This window comes from Danio aesculapii, chromosome 19 (genome assembly GCF_903798145.1).
Source record: "Danio aesculapii chromosome 19, fDanAes4.1, whole genome shotgun sequence".
NCBI lineage: Eukaryota > Metazoa > Chordata > Actinopteri > Cypriniformes > Danionidae > Danio > Danio aesculapii.
In genome coordinates, this window is record NC_079453.1 from 9842547 (window position 1) to 9857474 (window position 14928).

The 14928-nt window shown below is 34.0% G+C and overlaps 1 protein-coding gene across 1 annotated transcript; it reads left to right on the plus strand.

Annotated features, from left to right (window-relative positions):
- The first annotated feature begins 773 nt into the window (after positions 1-773).
- LOC130246287 (nuclear GTPase SLIP-GC-like) lies at positions 774-14497 on the plus strand. Its single transcript, XM_056479172.1, has 19 exons — positions 774-837; positions 1087-1130; positions 1205-1273; positions 3536-3644; positions 3738-3960; positions 4053-4247; positions 4465-4659; positions 4777-4955; positions 5639-5669; positions 6459-6542; positions 6705-6786; positions 6909-7027; positions 7111-7278; positions 7358-7521; positions 7855-7978; positions 11695-11803; positions 12229-12362; positions 12449-12530; positions 12693-14497. Exons 2-19 carry the CDS (start codon positions 1118-1120, stop codon positions 12746-12748), a joined length of 2136 nt encoding a protein of 711 aa, XP_056335147.1. The 5' UTR covers positions 774-837; positions 1087-1117; the 3' UTR covers positions 12749-14497.
- The last annotated feature ends 431 nt before the right edge of the window (positions 14498-14928 follow it).

Consider the following 14928-nt stretch of genomic DNA (forward strand, 5'->3'; position numbering starts at 1 on the left):
CCACCAGCCCTTACTCCTTTTTGCGTCTAATACCCCAATTTGTCATGAGGGCATGAATGAAATGTTCATGAGTGAAAGTGAAACTGCCTAACTGCAGTTAAAGTCATTCAAAATTACTTGAACCTCTGCAGAAAATGTGGAGAGCCTTGGGATGCAACATTCAAAAATCATTGTCTATTAAAGCAAATAACTAGATTACTGATGTCCATGTAAACGTAGTCAGTAGTGTCTTCAAAGTAAGTGAAAGATAAAGATGGGCATCCTGCTGATTTGATTCAGAAGGGCACTTTTTTTGTCAGACACTCACCGGTTTAACTTTCATTCACCGTCATTATTTTTAAAAAGGACCCGGTCCATTTTATTTGTGTATATAAAAATTGTCATCACAATTTACTCGAGTGCACGCCTCAAATAACCCCTGTCTTAAACAACCATGTTGTTGTAGGACCAATTTTGTGATGGTGGAAACAATGTTAATGTGTTTCAGAAGAGTCAACTTATTTAGATTTATCAAGCAAAGAAAACATCTAAAAAGATTGCTGAAAGTTTTTAAAAAATCCAGCACATTTTTAAAAATTGGTAGAACACTGAGCAAGCTATATTGTTATGAATATTTAGAATTAGAATATATATAGTAAGACTTAGTAGACTTAGTAAGTCAGATAAAACTTGCAGAAGTGAAACTTTCTTTTTCCTCAATACATTTCTCTCTTTCCCAGAACTCCACACCCAGTTATAAATCAGAGCTTTTATTAGCAGTCCCACTTCTTCATTGCTTTTGGTGAATTGGTTGAATCAACAGCACTGTCGTGTAGAGAGTATCCAGAGAGATAAAAGGTAACTTTTTTTTTTTTAATTGCTAAGATGCTTAGAAGTTAACTAAAATTACAAAGAAAACTTATGTGAAAATTTATTTCTTGCTTATTTTAGCTGTTTAATGTATTAATACATATTAAAAGCTATTTTACTTTACCTACTGTACCAATATTGCAGTTATGCAGTGCATTTTTGTTTTTTATTCGGTCATACAAGAACAATTAACCATTTTTGAGACCATGCCATATTATTAACATTGTTTTTCTCTAGGTGTTGAAATCAAATTCAACTAATCCAGCCAATGGCTAGCCACGGTATGTTAAAAAAATAATAAAAATAACAAACACACTGCTTAATAGGTATATTAAAATGATTACTTTGTTGGTAGGTACCAAGAGAAAATTGAATGAACCAAATGGTACAAGTGTTAACTGTACACAGATAAAGATGAAAACTGGTAAGTCAATTTGCATGAAACATTCTGTGTGTATAAAATGTAATTTAAACAAGATGTATATTTAAACCCAATGCTATTTAGATTTTTCTTTTCAATTTAACTTTCTGTTCTGTACTCAAACTCACATCATGTGTAATCGACATGCTTAGAAGAGTATATTTGTCTACATTTGTGCTCATAATGTAGATGCAGTGTATATACCGAAGAATGTACGAGTGTTATATAAGGCAAGTTCAGGTTAGGTTTAGGGATAAATTTAGGGATAGCCTAGTTATTAAGTAATTATTTATAGTAATACAGTATGTACTGTATATGTGACACAGGACTGTAAAATATCAAAGGTTTAGTCACAGCTGAAATGTCCATAACAATATAAATATCATATAAATATCATATAAATACATATTATCCTGAAACTGATCCTATAAAAATAAATCAGGTTTTGAGGTTGCTCGTAAATAACTCTCCATAAAAGTAGTCAGGCAAAAGTACATAGAAATGTGTTCACGAACTTTTCCATCAATTGGCCTATTTGAGCAATCCGTTCACCATTACTCTGACTAGCAAGCTACAGCTCGTTTGTCATTTTGTTCTCCTTTGTACCTAGTAGGTATCCATAAAGTAAGCTGTGTTTCATTTTGATTTATTTAGTATAAATTTTGTAAAAAAAATAAAAAATAAAATAAAAAATTATATATATATATATATATATATATATATATATATATATATATATATATATATATATATATATATATATATATATATATATATGTATGTATATACAAATGTATATGGATTGTACATTTGTTGATTGTGATTCCACCCATTGCATGGCCAGTAAAGTTGTCATCATGTAGTGTAAAAACTGCATACTGATTAGTCAACCTCTTTTAGTCAAAAGTTTTATATTTTGAAAGAGTTTTAAATAGTACATGAAGAGTTAATTAGTAAAAAAACGTTCTTATGAATGTTTCACCTTTTTGTTCTCTGTATTGTACCAAGTGCAGTATTGTTATACTCAGTATTGATATACTGAGTGTAACAATATTTATATACTATATATATTCTAAATGCTGATCATAGAAATATTACATTGTTTCAAATAAAATACAGGCTTCATTAAATTGAGACGAAAATTTCCAATGAACGGTAAAGAGTCTATCTGTCACTCAATTACTTAGATTTGTTTAAAATGGTCATTCAGTTATGATTTAAGTGACTTACTGTGAATGACTCACTCAAAGATAGCATTTAACCTTATTTGTTAAGTGCTTCAATTTAACCTGTTTAAATCTTTAATCTTAAGCTTAACAACATAAGAGTTGTTTTTAAGTCTATATTAAGTACAGGGAAAGCCAGCCACTTGATTAGTTATCAACATAATGCTTGCTTTGTTACCCAAAGGCATAGCCTCTCCCAGACTATAAAGCTGAAAATTTTTTCTGCGTACTTATATGAGGACAGAGGACTTTCAGGCCTACTTAATAAATGCATGTGTCAATTACTTTACCTGCATTAACAAGATGCATATCATACAATTATCGAAATGTCAGTCCTGGTAAGTAAAGCATAAGGCAGCAGGTCAAGATCCTTGCCTTTTAAAAACCAAGTAGACCCCATCCGAAGATAAGCACTGTACACCTCAGTATAAAGTGCCTGTTTCCCTGAATTTCTTACCAGGTGATCAACATTGAGATGTCATCCAGTCTCACACATGGAAGTTGCAATTCAGGCTGAATGGCAAGAATTTTTTCACTTTCGGGTTGAGGGCGGCGTGATCCTTTGCCTAGAGCGCCAGTTCAGCTTCACACAAAGAGAGCACACATACAGTACGAGTCGCAGACGTTTATCGCCTCGTAACTAAATAAAAGGAGCTAATGTGATTGTGCACACCTACGTGAAAAACGGCAGGCATAAAAAGAGTCATTTTTAAGGAAAGGCCTAATTTTTTTGTTTTGACACGCCACATCAAAACCTTCTTCGCTAATCACGTTGGCACTTTTGTTCACGTGCACAGTAAAAAGCACTTGGAGGCGCTCAAGCGCAAAACTGTCAATGCGAGCGCAATGAGGCAATGAAAGCAAGCAGTTAAGTCACATCATATTTTATTAAACTTCTAACATTACAGAACTTATTTGATGACCACACACACAGAGTATGGGATAATATATTATCATGAGTAAGGTGTAATCTACCATCCTCCTTCTCATGATTCCCCCAATTGACAATATGAATAATTGTACTCTTCTTTGAACACAGAAAACACCATAGTTGAGCAAGCAACCGAGATCATGGCATTGGTGAAAAAAAAAGTTCAAGCCATGAAGAATGCAGATGAAACCAAAACTGAGCTACAAAATTACATCGAGTAAGTTGTAATGAACATTAATTTTTAATATAATGAGCATACAATTTAAAGAAAAAAAAACTGTTAATTGCATCATTCTTATAATATGTCTAGAGAAGCTATTTCCAGGATGAATAAAAACAGCAGAACAAAGAAAACCATTGGGATTTTGGGAGAGTCAGGACAAGGAAAGAGCTCACTGTTAAATGCAATCCTGGAAAAACAGTATCTGCTGCCATCTGGTTGTTATGGTGCCTGTACAGCCGTTATAACTCAAATTGAAGCAAATCTGATTGACACCAACTACAAAGCTGAGATTGAGCTCATCTCTAAAGAGGTTAATCCCATTCAGTTCCATCTAAAAGGCCAACTGAAGTGTAGAAAATAAAGGCTCATTTTTGCTATTTTGTTTGCTGTATACTACTACAGGAGTGGGAGAGTCACCTCGAAATTCTTCTTGGTGCTTTGAGCACTGATAGCGAAGAAATGAATGATAGCTTCATTGAGGATGCTAAAGAAAAAATCACTGCGCTGTATGGAGTCAATGCAGAAAAGAAATCATTCGAGGAACTCAAGAATGATGACAAGTTCGCTGAAATTACCAAAGATTTCTTCTCCAGTAATGTAAGTTTGGAGATCTATGTATAGTTACATTTAAAAATGTAAAAATCAAAATACATTAAATGGAATGTCAATTCTGGCTCTGGGTACTCACTGCTCTTGACATTTGAACATAAGTTCTCCTTATATAACTCACCTAAATCAGATCATCATCAACTTATTTAGGACTGGAGATGAGGATTTAGTGAAAACTAAATTAGTAATGTACTTTTTCTATCAGGCTGCTGAGTTTGCCAAAAAACTAAGGCGATACACCCAATACAATCAATCAAATCCTGGTGGCTGGTACTGGCCACTTGTGAAAAGTGTGACAGTCAAGATCCCAAACTGTCATGAACTTCTGGAACACATTGTGCTTGTGGATCTACCTGGGACTGGAGACTACAATAAGATTAGGAATGACCTGTGGAAATCTGTAAATACTACCTATAATGCATCAATTTGAATTTGTATACATATAAAAACAAATTAACATTTTAAAATATATTTCGTTTTTTACAATTTCCATATTAATGTATTTGTAATTGCACAGAAACTCAGAGACTGCTCTTCAGTGTGGATTTTAAGTGATATCAGTCGTGCTACCACTAAAAAAGATACCTGGGAAATGTTAAAGTATTGCACTAAAGACATGATGGAAGCTGGAGAATGCAGAGACATTCACTTCATCTGCACCAAGAGTGACAACATTGAGCCAGTAGAATACATGAGGTTAGTACAGACGGTGTGACAAGCTGCTAAAATATTGACATTTATCAAAGGACAAGTAATTAAGTTGTTCTTTTACAGTATATGTTCTTAAAAGCAAATAATATACAGTTGAAGTCAGAATTATTAGCCCCCCTGTTTATTTTTTCCCCAATTTCTGTTTAATGGAGAGATGATTTTTCAACGCATTTAGAAACATAATAGTTTTAATAACTCATTTCTAATAACTGATTTATTTTATCTTTGCCATGATGACAGTAAATAATATTTGATTAGATATTTCTCAAGCCACTTTTATACAGCTTAAAGTGACATTTAAAGGCTTAACTAGGTTAATTAGGTTAACTGGGCAGGTTAGGGTAATTAGGCAAGTTGTTGTATAACGATGGTTTGTTCTGTAGACTTTTGAAAGAAAGAAAATAGCTTAAATGGGCTAATAATATTGACCCTAAAATGGATTTTAAAAAATTAAAAACTGCTTTTATTCTAGCCAAAATAAAACAAATATTTTTTTCCAGAAGAAAAAATATTATAAAACATACTGTGAAAATTTCCTTCATTTGGGAAATATCTAATAAAGAGAAAAGAATTCAAAGGGGGGTTAATAATTCTGACTACAACTGTATATTTATTATGTCATTAAAATAAAAAAATTAAATCATAATACATTTATATTTTACTTTTAGTGATCTGGAAGACGAAATGACAGAAGATGAGGTTTGAATATTTTGTTTCTTTAGAATTTCCATTACAGACACCGACAACAGCCTTCCAAACCTGTCATGGAGTTACATTAGCTGTATTATAATGAGTCAAGTTTATCTACACTCTTACATGAAACAAATACTTCAGTAATTTATAATAACTATCATAGGTTTTTTGAACCAGACTATAGAAAATATATTACACTGCATATAGTATTTACAACACTTTTTTTACTGAATACTACAGAATACTGTAGTATAAACTAGTAAACCAGTAAACTGTAATTACAATAAATGTAGTGTTACCATATCAACTGTAGAACTAACCATCGTAATACTACAAATACTTAATTATAGGTTAAATACACAATAGTATTTACAATACTGCATTTTTTTTCTTCACGTGGATCTTCAACAGAACCCTGATGCATAATTCTATTTATCAGGTACTGGTTTAAAGGACAAATGATTTGCAAAAGGCAATGTAGCAGCATCAGTGTATTTAGAGCATCTAGCTGTTGTGCAAAACAACAGCGGTAGCATCTAGTGTTGACATGTGTTAAAATAAAGTGACGTATTATAAAATAATGACACATTAATAATAAATTGCGCCTAAATGTATATAATGTATATAATAATAATGTAATAAATAATTAAAATGTATATAATAATAATAATAATAATAATAATAATAATAATAATAATAATAATAATAATAATAATGTTAATAACAATAATAATTATTATTATAATTCCTTTACCAACTCCAGCTCCGTGTAACCAACTGGGAATTCTTTTTCAGGATCTGAAATTGAAATGCATACTACACAGAAACAAAACGGCTAAGGAAACGGTGTTAAAAACCTTTCAAAATTCAAAAATCAAGGTATTTTATTTCCCATATATATATATATATATATATATATATATATATATATATATATATATATATATATATATATATATATATATATATATATAATTTTTTTTTTTTTGTATTTCTCATAATTCTGACCTAATACTGTGTTATTGTAATGATTTCTTACAGAAAGAGATGGATCTAAAGGTTTTCACTGTAAGTTCCAAGGCCTTTTTTGATCAGAGTTTACGCCTAAACCAAGATGAAACAGGTAAAGTGTTAACTCTGGAAAAGTAAACATTTTTGCTCAGATTTTATTTGACACATGAAGCTAGAAGCACACTTGTTTAGAATTCTAAAAATGATCTGAACAATTCTGAAAATCAAATTCAGAAATCCCAATGCTGCAAGGCGTTCTGAAGAATATAAACAAGAGAATTAACCAAGAAATGGCTAGAGGTTGTGTCACTGAGGCAAAGGCAGTTATGTCCTTGATCCAAAGCAAAAGAATGGTATGAATCAAAATATTTATTTTTCCTTTTCCTTTGGCAATCTGTTAATCATTATTCAATAAATAATATGCTCTGTATTTTAGGCCAAGACAGAAGTCCACAAGGTTTTGGAGAGGAGTCTAGAGAATGCATTGGAGAAGTTGGGCTGTCATTTTGACATGCTCTGTAGTTTGCTCTCGCAAACTCTCTCAAATGGAGTCGAACAATCCAAGATGTCATGTCGTGATAGCGTAGAAGAGCAAATATCACCTGTAAGTCTGAATCAGTTGTTGTCAAAATGTTCTTAAAATGTACAATTTAAATGCAGCAATTTTTTCTTTGTGTATTAAGGTTCTGCCACAAGGTAACAGGGGCTTTCACAAAATTCTCCATGCACTGTGCAAAAATGATGGACACTACAGATCAAAAGCATGGAAACAGACTTTCAATCTAAATGAGTGCCTGAGCAGTCACATGTATGAAGATTTTGACCACGGGTTCAACTTAATCTTTTCGTAAGTTCTGCAGTCATTCCATTTCTAAATTTGAAACATGAGGTTACAAGTTTACATTCATTCGTAAATCTGCATGTTGGTAATAATAACAAAGACCACAGGAAAACGTTTGTGGATCTTTCAGGTTTTAACACATTTTATATTAAGAGTAGAATCACAAATCAAGTTGTAATTTCAGATTATACAATAGCCTGGCCTACAGTACCATATTCTGATTGGCTGAAAGTTGTGCATCAAAATGACTGATTGTGATTATTAAGCACACTTGAAATGAACTGAAAATTAGATATGCTCCATAACATAGCATTTTTTCCATTTATATCTCGTCTCCAGTGTCAATGCCAAAACCGGGATATCCATGCATGAATTGATTGATGCGTTTAGTATCGTTACGTGTGGCGCTGTTCTCTCTGCATCCTCCATGCCAAACTATGTTGAGGACTTCATCAAAGCACAGGTGAGTGGCCTTTGTTGTATGATATGTAGATATTTAGTTATCCAGTATAGGTAAAGTTTGCTGAAATAATATTTTATGTAATTTTGTAGTTGCAGGACCACAAACGGGCATTAACCTATTAACTATTGTTAGAAAAATTAGAAAACACACACGCACGCACACATACACACGCACACACATACATATATATAAAAAATGAAAGACTCTTATCGAGCGATAAAAAAAATATTGCCGTTAATCTTTTCTCAAAGTTGGGTTGGGAGCTGGGTCTATTCTACGGAAGCTATGATGACTTTCACCTTGATATTTTAGCACGGATGTTAGGGGTGGGCGATATGACCTAAAATTAATATCACAGTATTTTTCATCTTTTGAACGGTGACGGTATAATATCATGGTATTACTTTCAATAGCAAAATAATATACATCTCAAGGAAGAACGGACAAAAGAAAGTCTCACTTCTATCACTCTTTAAAAGTTTTGGTTTGGGTCATTGTAAATGCTCAGTCTCGTTATGAGCTGATCTTCATTTCTCTGTTGGTGGAATAAAGCAGGCGAGTCAGCCGCACCAATTTATGAGCAGACAGAGCAGGATTCTCGCGATGACCACCAGCGCAATTCCGCTCTTTGTTATGATCCGTAGTTTCAGTGAAAACTTAGTAAAGGTGAGTTTCTTTGGCGATGATGTGTACAGTGTTAGATTTTATATTTAGCGGACATTTGCGCTGAAAACGCGGTGAATGCAACGCATCGAGATTCGGGCACCTTCTCCGAAAACACTCGATTGATCTCAGCTGGCAGATCAACATTTACCTCATGTCATGATCGCTGTCATCTGCGCCATTATTATTATTATTATAACTTTAGGTGAGGTTTGCAAACCTGTGCACGTTTCACTCTTCAGCCGTTTGCATTTCCTGCAGTAACAAAAGCTCCCTGTTATCTGACAGCGGGAAGCGTTGAGTGACTGACTGCTAATATGAACCAATACAGCAGCAGGGTAGAGCGATTCAGCAAGTTTTTAGAGAAAATCAAATCAGATTGCACTACAACCATTATATTCAGACACACAAATATGCTCCCAAATATATTATGAGGGCGCATAGATTAAATTTCCGGCGCTCATGCGACCAAAATGGTTGCAATTTCGAGCCCTGTAGTATAAGGACAGGTATTCAGACCACAACTGAACGTTTGAAGAAAATTGAATACCTTATTATTTAGAATTAGCTATTATTGATGTAAATGCAGCCGTTCAAGGCGCATAATTGATTTATTACGGTATTGACGGTATTAGAAAATCCATGTCGTGGCGCAATGTCACACCGGTGATGACTATGACACCGGTGTACCGCCCACCCCTAGCGGATGTATACCTGACCGGTGAGCCGTCTGACAAAAAAGTGCCCTTCTGAAGCAAATCGGTAGGATGCCCTTCTGGATCTTCGAAGACACTACTGACTACGCTTACATGGACATCTCTAATCTAGTTATTTGCCTTAATAGACAATAATATAATTAAGGAGTTTACGTGAAGTGCTTTCATGTAAGAGTTTCCTGTAATTTTGGGTGACTTTAACTGCAGTTCTGCAGTTTTACATTCACTCATGAACATTTCATTCATGCCCCTGTGACAAACGGCGGTATTAGACGCAAATAAGGAGTAAGGACTGGTGAGAGTGTTATGGAATTTAACAACGCACGCCCAATGGAAAGAAAAAAAACTTCCGCATTTCGCGAATGTGTGTGTGTGTGTGTGTGTGGTATGCGGTCTTTTACTGACAGCCATGTGTGTGGATCTTGTCAGAAAATATGGCGAAAAGTCCTACATGAGGGTAATAGTTTGATTGCTGTGTTTACTTCAATAATGCCAATAATATATGCATATTCCACGTTTTAATTCCATTTCTGTTTAGTTCAGTTATGACATTATTCAGATTAAGGTAATCAAAAGTCGCTGTTTCAAGCTTATGTAGGCCTACAGTTCAAAATTCATGTTTAACTGAATAAACAGTTAGTAAACACAAGTACATCTTATTGAACAATTTATTTTTATCACCAATTATCATAGTAGAACAGTTTATTAGCAGTTTGTAATGCATTTTGAAAACAGGAGATAAGCCCCTCGTCTAAAGCGCCAACTGGCTTGAGAAATCAGTTTTCAAAGACTTACTTTTAGTCATTATTTGGGTAGCACACATATTCTGAATGCCTTCGACGGAATTCAAATGAGCCATTTTAATCTAGATTAGTCTAGATTAATTTTAAGATTACAGTGAGATTAATCTAATCTAAATGTTCAACCAAATAAATATTGTTGGACTGACAAATAACTCAATTACAACAGGCATCTCAAACTGTCTGTCAACAAATTAAAATTTCTGTAAATTTTTTAATCAAACAGATACGTCACTCGCGCGTACACGTGAAGCACAGACACAGAGACGTCATCAGGCAAACTCTGCATCAACCTGAACTTCTTTCTGAAAGACCAACGTGGCCTTGTTTACATGAAAAGAAAGATTGTTTCTGTAAGGGCTTCTGCCAAAAATGCAGAATCAAAACTTTTCGAGAGCCTGAATCAATATTGGAATTACTTTTGCACGCTGGAGGGAAATGACGTTATGCAATTCAAAACAATGATCTAAAGGGCTACACCACGGCTAAAGTATTACTTTTAGACAGGTATGTTTTAAAATGATTTTAGCCACGAAACGCTGATGCAGACTGTGTTCTTGCTTATGAATGGGTTTTAATGCACGGAAGTGTTGTTCAGCCATTGAAAACGTCTGGCAAAACATTGGCTATTTTCAACCTCATGGAGTGCCTTTCACAGCATCAATAATATAGTCAGTTAAATAGACCTGAGCATTCGTTTAGTTGTTCGAGTGAAAAAGGAGCTGAAAACAAGCAATGGACGAGGATCAGCGAACACAATTGAAAATGAAAAGTCACTCGTCGTTTTGGTAACGTAAACATAAGTGTAATGTAAACAGATGACCAGATATTTCTGTTTAAGCACTCCTTTTTTCTGATTAAATTTTTATTTAGTTTAATAACAGCACATAAGTAAATGTGCTCTAGCGCCTAACCAGCTTTACTGAGGTAAGGTTTGATTTATATTCACACATTTGTTCCTTTTTGAACAGTGACAGCCTGTGACACAGTTTTGGGGAAATATAATTCCTGCACCCGCTGGCCTGTCAACAACTACGCTTGACAAAGTGTGTGTCTCCATAAAGTTTTCAAACTGGTGAATGACATGATCTAGTGTTATTTCTAATTAGTGCGTGTTTGCGTGTGGCCCTTAAGGAGGCACAACTTTGGACGGCAGGGGATTGTCCTAAAAGTTCTAAGCTATTATGCTAATGCTAGCATTCTGGCAGATCACCTACTGCACCTTTAAATTATTTATAGATAAATATATATATATATATATATATATATATATAAATTTGGATCTTTATTTTGAGAAAAACTAAACTGGATTTTACCCAGTTTATCCTTACATTTACAATAATGACAATCACTGCAAGGATGCAACAAATAAGTAGGTTATTTTAGGAGGTGTGTCAAGCAGCTCTTGTCCATACAGTCTTCATAGTAAGTTCCAGAAAATGTATACTTCTTCAACACAGTGTGACATTTCTATTGTGATACTGTGCAAAGATAGGTCTAATATTATGTCATATCATTTTTACTTTTCTTTCTAAAGGAAGACAAGCTGAAAAAAACCCTCAAAGGAATTATTGTTGACAGAAAGAAGAACATCTACACTTCAATCCAAAAAACAATCAAGAGTGCAATGGCGTCTAGCTATAATGGTAAGCACATAAAATATTATCTGTAAGCAAGTTTTTTTTTTTAAATAGATTTGATATGACATTTTTAAAAGGGAAAAAAGAAACCCATGGCAGAGTCAGCCTTTTTTAATAGTATCTGGATGCAGCCTTGATGATTCAAGCTGAGACTGCATATCTCAATGATGCAATGTCAGACACAATGCACTCATTGGAGCTAGTGACGTCACGGTGAGGGGTAGGGTTAGGGATGGGGTTAGGTGAGTGTATTAAAAAGCATTGCATGCAGCTTAGATTGTACTACGCAAAATTGCACTACAAAAATGAAGCTCGTTGCATTTTTCTGTTTTTTATTTATAAAACTGTAAAAAAATAAATACATTTCTAAAATAATAAATGTAAATCCATGCAGTATAAGATAAATAAGCAGATGATATTTTTGATATTAGAAGCAGCACAGTACAGAGGAGAAGGATCCCTAATAAGGAAGCAGCAAAAGCTACTGAATGACATTGAAGCATTAAAACTTTCCATGTTTGAGGATGCAAAAAATGAAGTGCTTCGGCAGTCAAAAGAATTAATGGTATTGTATACATACATTTATACATATTATACAATTATGTCTAAGTGCCGTTTCTTTCTAAACTTGCTTTTGTCCTTGGCATTTAGGGCGAAATAAAGCAAAGCCTTAAACAAGATCTAAATAAATCAATCCAGCACTCATTTGCAACACAGCAAATCACCCTTTTTGGTAAGAGATTCTTTTCTTCTTATTTTTTATGATCTTCATGATATTATTCTAATACAACAGAAACTTTGATAAGAGTGACCAAAAAGGTATACAAATAGCCTACTTGGCCACTGTAAATGATCAAAACAGCTAAAACATATGCAAAAATCTGTACTTTTCCAGATGTCTCAAGCGAGATTAAAGAGCTGGAAAGACTGTCAGTGCGACTGTCTGACTGAACACATCCGAGAAGAGACAAAGTAACATTGTCGTTAATATCTTCATTACTACAGAATAGTTTGTTTTTTTCTCTGTATTTTTCATTGTTCGTTTTACTTCTCATTTCAGTATATTAATATTTCTCAATTAAGTAAAATAGTAATCTTTTTCTTCTTTCAGTTTAATGTTAACCTTTTTATAAATATATTGTCCTATTTGTGGGAAGATTTTGGGTAATGCAGTACAGATGATTTTAACCCTGAAACCATACTCGAACACAATTAATTGATAGTTTTCACATGACATTATACCATTAGGAGAACGCTCAGCTGGCAGGCAAAACAATCAAAGCTGGTCCACATTAGCTCACGATTGATTATCCAATCAGATGATTCCTAACTCACTATAAATAACCAGAGTTTTCTTATCTCAATATCTTCGTCTTGAAGAATCTTGACGTAGCACTGTTGCCGCACCGGAATGTCTCCGGTTAAAGTCCCTTCAAACCAATTGACATTTCTGTGCGGAGTTTGCTCGTTCTCTCTGTGCTTGTGTTGGTTATCCCTGGGTTCTCCAGTTTACTCCCACAGTTTTAACCAATTTAACCAAATTGATACCATAGCCAAGCTCTTAGCAAGTACGCCTCTCCTCAGCCAACCTACATCTGTCATTAGCCAGAAATAAGCCAGGGGGATTTATCGATATCTGAGCTCTAACTCCCCTCTCACCCTGCAAATTGGTGGGAGCCCAGGGCTCGAGGATTTCGTAAGCTCAGAGCTCTCTCCCGGGACAGCATGCCAAACAAGCAATCATGCCATATTATCAGTCATGACCTAAGTGTGAACTCTGGAAATTCCTACATAGAAAAAACAAACTGAAAAGAGAAATTTATGGATTCGTGTCTAATGGTAGCATTATTGACCCATAACAATCTATGACACTTATGTCTTATAAGTATGTTTGTATGCTTTTTATACAGTTTCTAGTTTAATTTATATGTCCTATAAGTATGTTTGTATGCTTTTTATACAGTTTTTAGTTTAATTTGCAGGTTAAGTGCATTTAAAGTATCAACTGAAATGCAAAGGCAAAGTTTTAATAGCAGAAGTGAATGAGTAGATTTTCCATGCCAGCAAATATTAATCTAACTAAGCCAAAGAAACCGACAGCAAATATAAAAGCAGATTAAGTCACTGAGGAATATGCACAAGATTGATGAAAACATCACAGAATATGAGCTCTAACTGGGACATGATGGTTTCCAATGACTGAAAAATGGCTGTGGGTGCAGTATATGGATCGCAAGTGCCCAAAATGTACAGTTTGTGATCACATCTCTGTTTTGTGCTGTTTATATGTGATCCAAATATTTGAAGCTTGAAACAGATGACAATATGTCGGTTTGTGCTGTATTTCTATGGAGATTTCAGTGTGGATGCTAATAAAGCCAATTGTTTTTCTTGCCCGCTTGGTCTCTGCACAGGTCACGTGACTGAAAACTATCAATTGATGTCAGGTGTACTTTTTCTGACTTTTTAAAAAATGAATTAAAAAGAGTCCATGTACAGTTTGAAGGTAAAGCATTGTTGTTGTAGTGAATGGCTGGAAATTAAACAAGGTAAAGTGTAAACAAGGTAAAAAATTGATATGATTAAAAGGGCAGATCTGTTCATTTAGACTTGCTTGTTTATTGCCCCCTTTACAAAATATGTACTTTTTGGTTAACCTAAGTTTGTTAATTCAGATATTGATTGTAAATGTTTTTCTTGTTTGGCTTTTTATTAAAATTTAACTGTACTTGGATCTGATTCATCTCATCTTTCTCTTGTCTCAACAAGTAATAACCTCATCCTTTGAGAATGTTGAATAAATGTGTAATTATTTTTTTTTAAATAAAAAGTCTTTTTGGTCACACTTTATTTTGATGGTCCGTCATGCCAACTAATTCAGATAAGATTATAAGTAGACTGTTAGGGTTGGGGTTAGGGTTAGAGTTAGTGTAAGTTGACATGTACTTACAAAGTTTCTTATAGTCAGTTAAATGTCTGTTGAAGAAGCAGTATCAGCAGATATTAAGCAAACAGTCTACTAATACTCAACTGGACCATCAAAACAAAGTGTTAACATTTATTTACATACTTTTTCTAGGTATGCTTATAAGAAGAGCAAAATCATCTGTATTGTTCTATTTAAAGGACAT

Coding starts and splice junctions, on each gene's coding strand:
- LOC130246287 (XM_056479172.1), top strand. Junction 5,670..6,458: donor ACGAAATGACAGAAGATGAG/GTTTGAATATTT, acceptor ATTCTTTTTCAG/GATCTGAAATTGAAATGCAT. Junction 7,028..7,110: donor TGATCCAAAGCAAAAGAATG/GTATGAATCAAA, acceptor TCTGTATTTTAG/GCCAAGACAGAAGTCCACAA.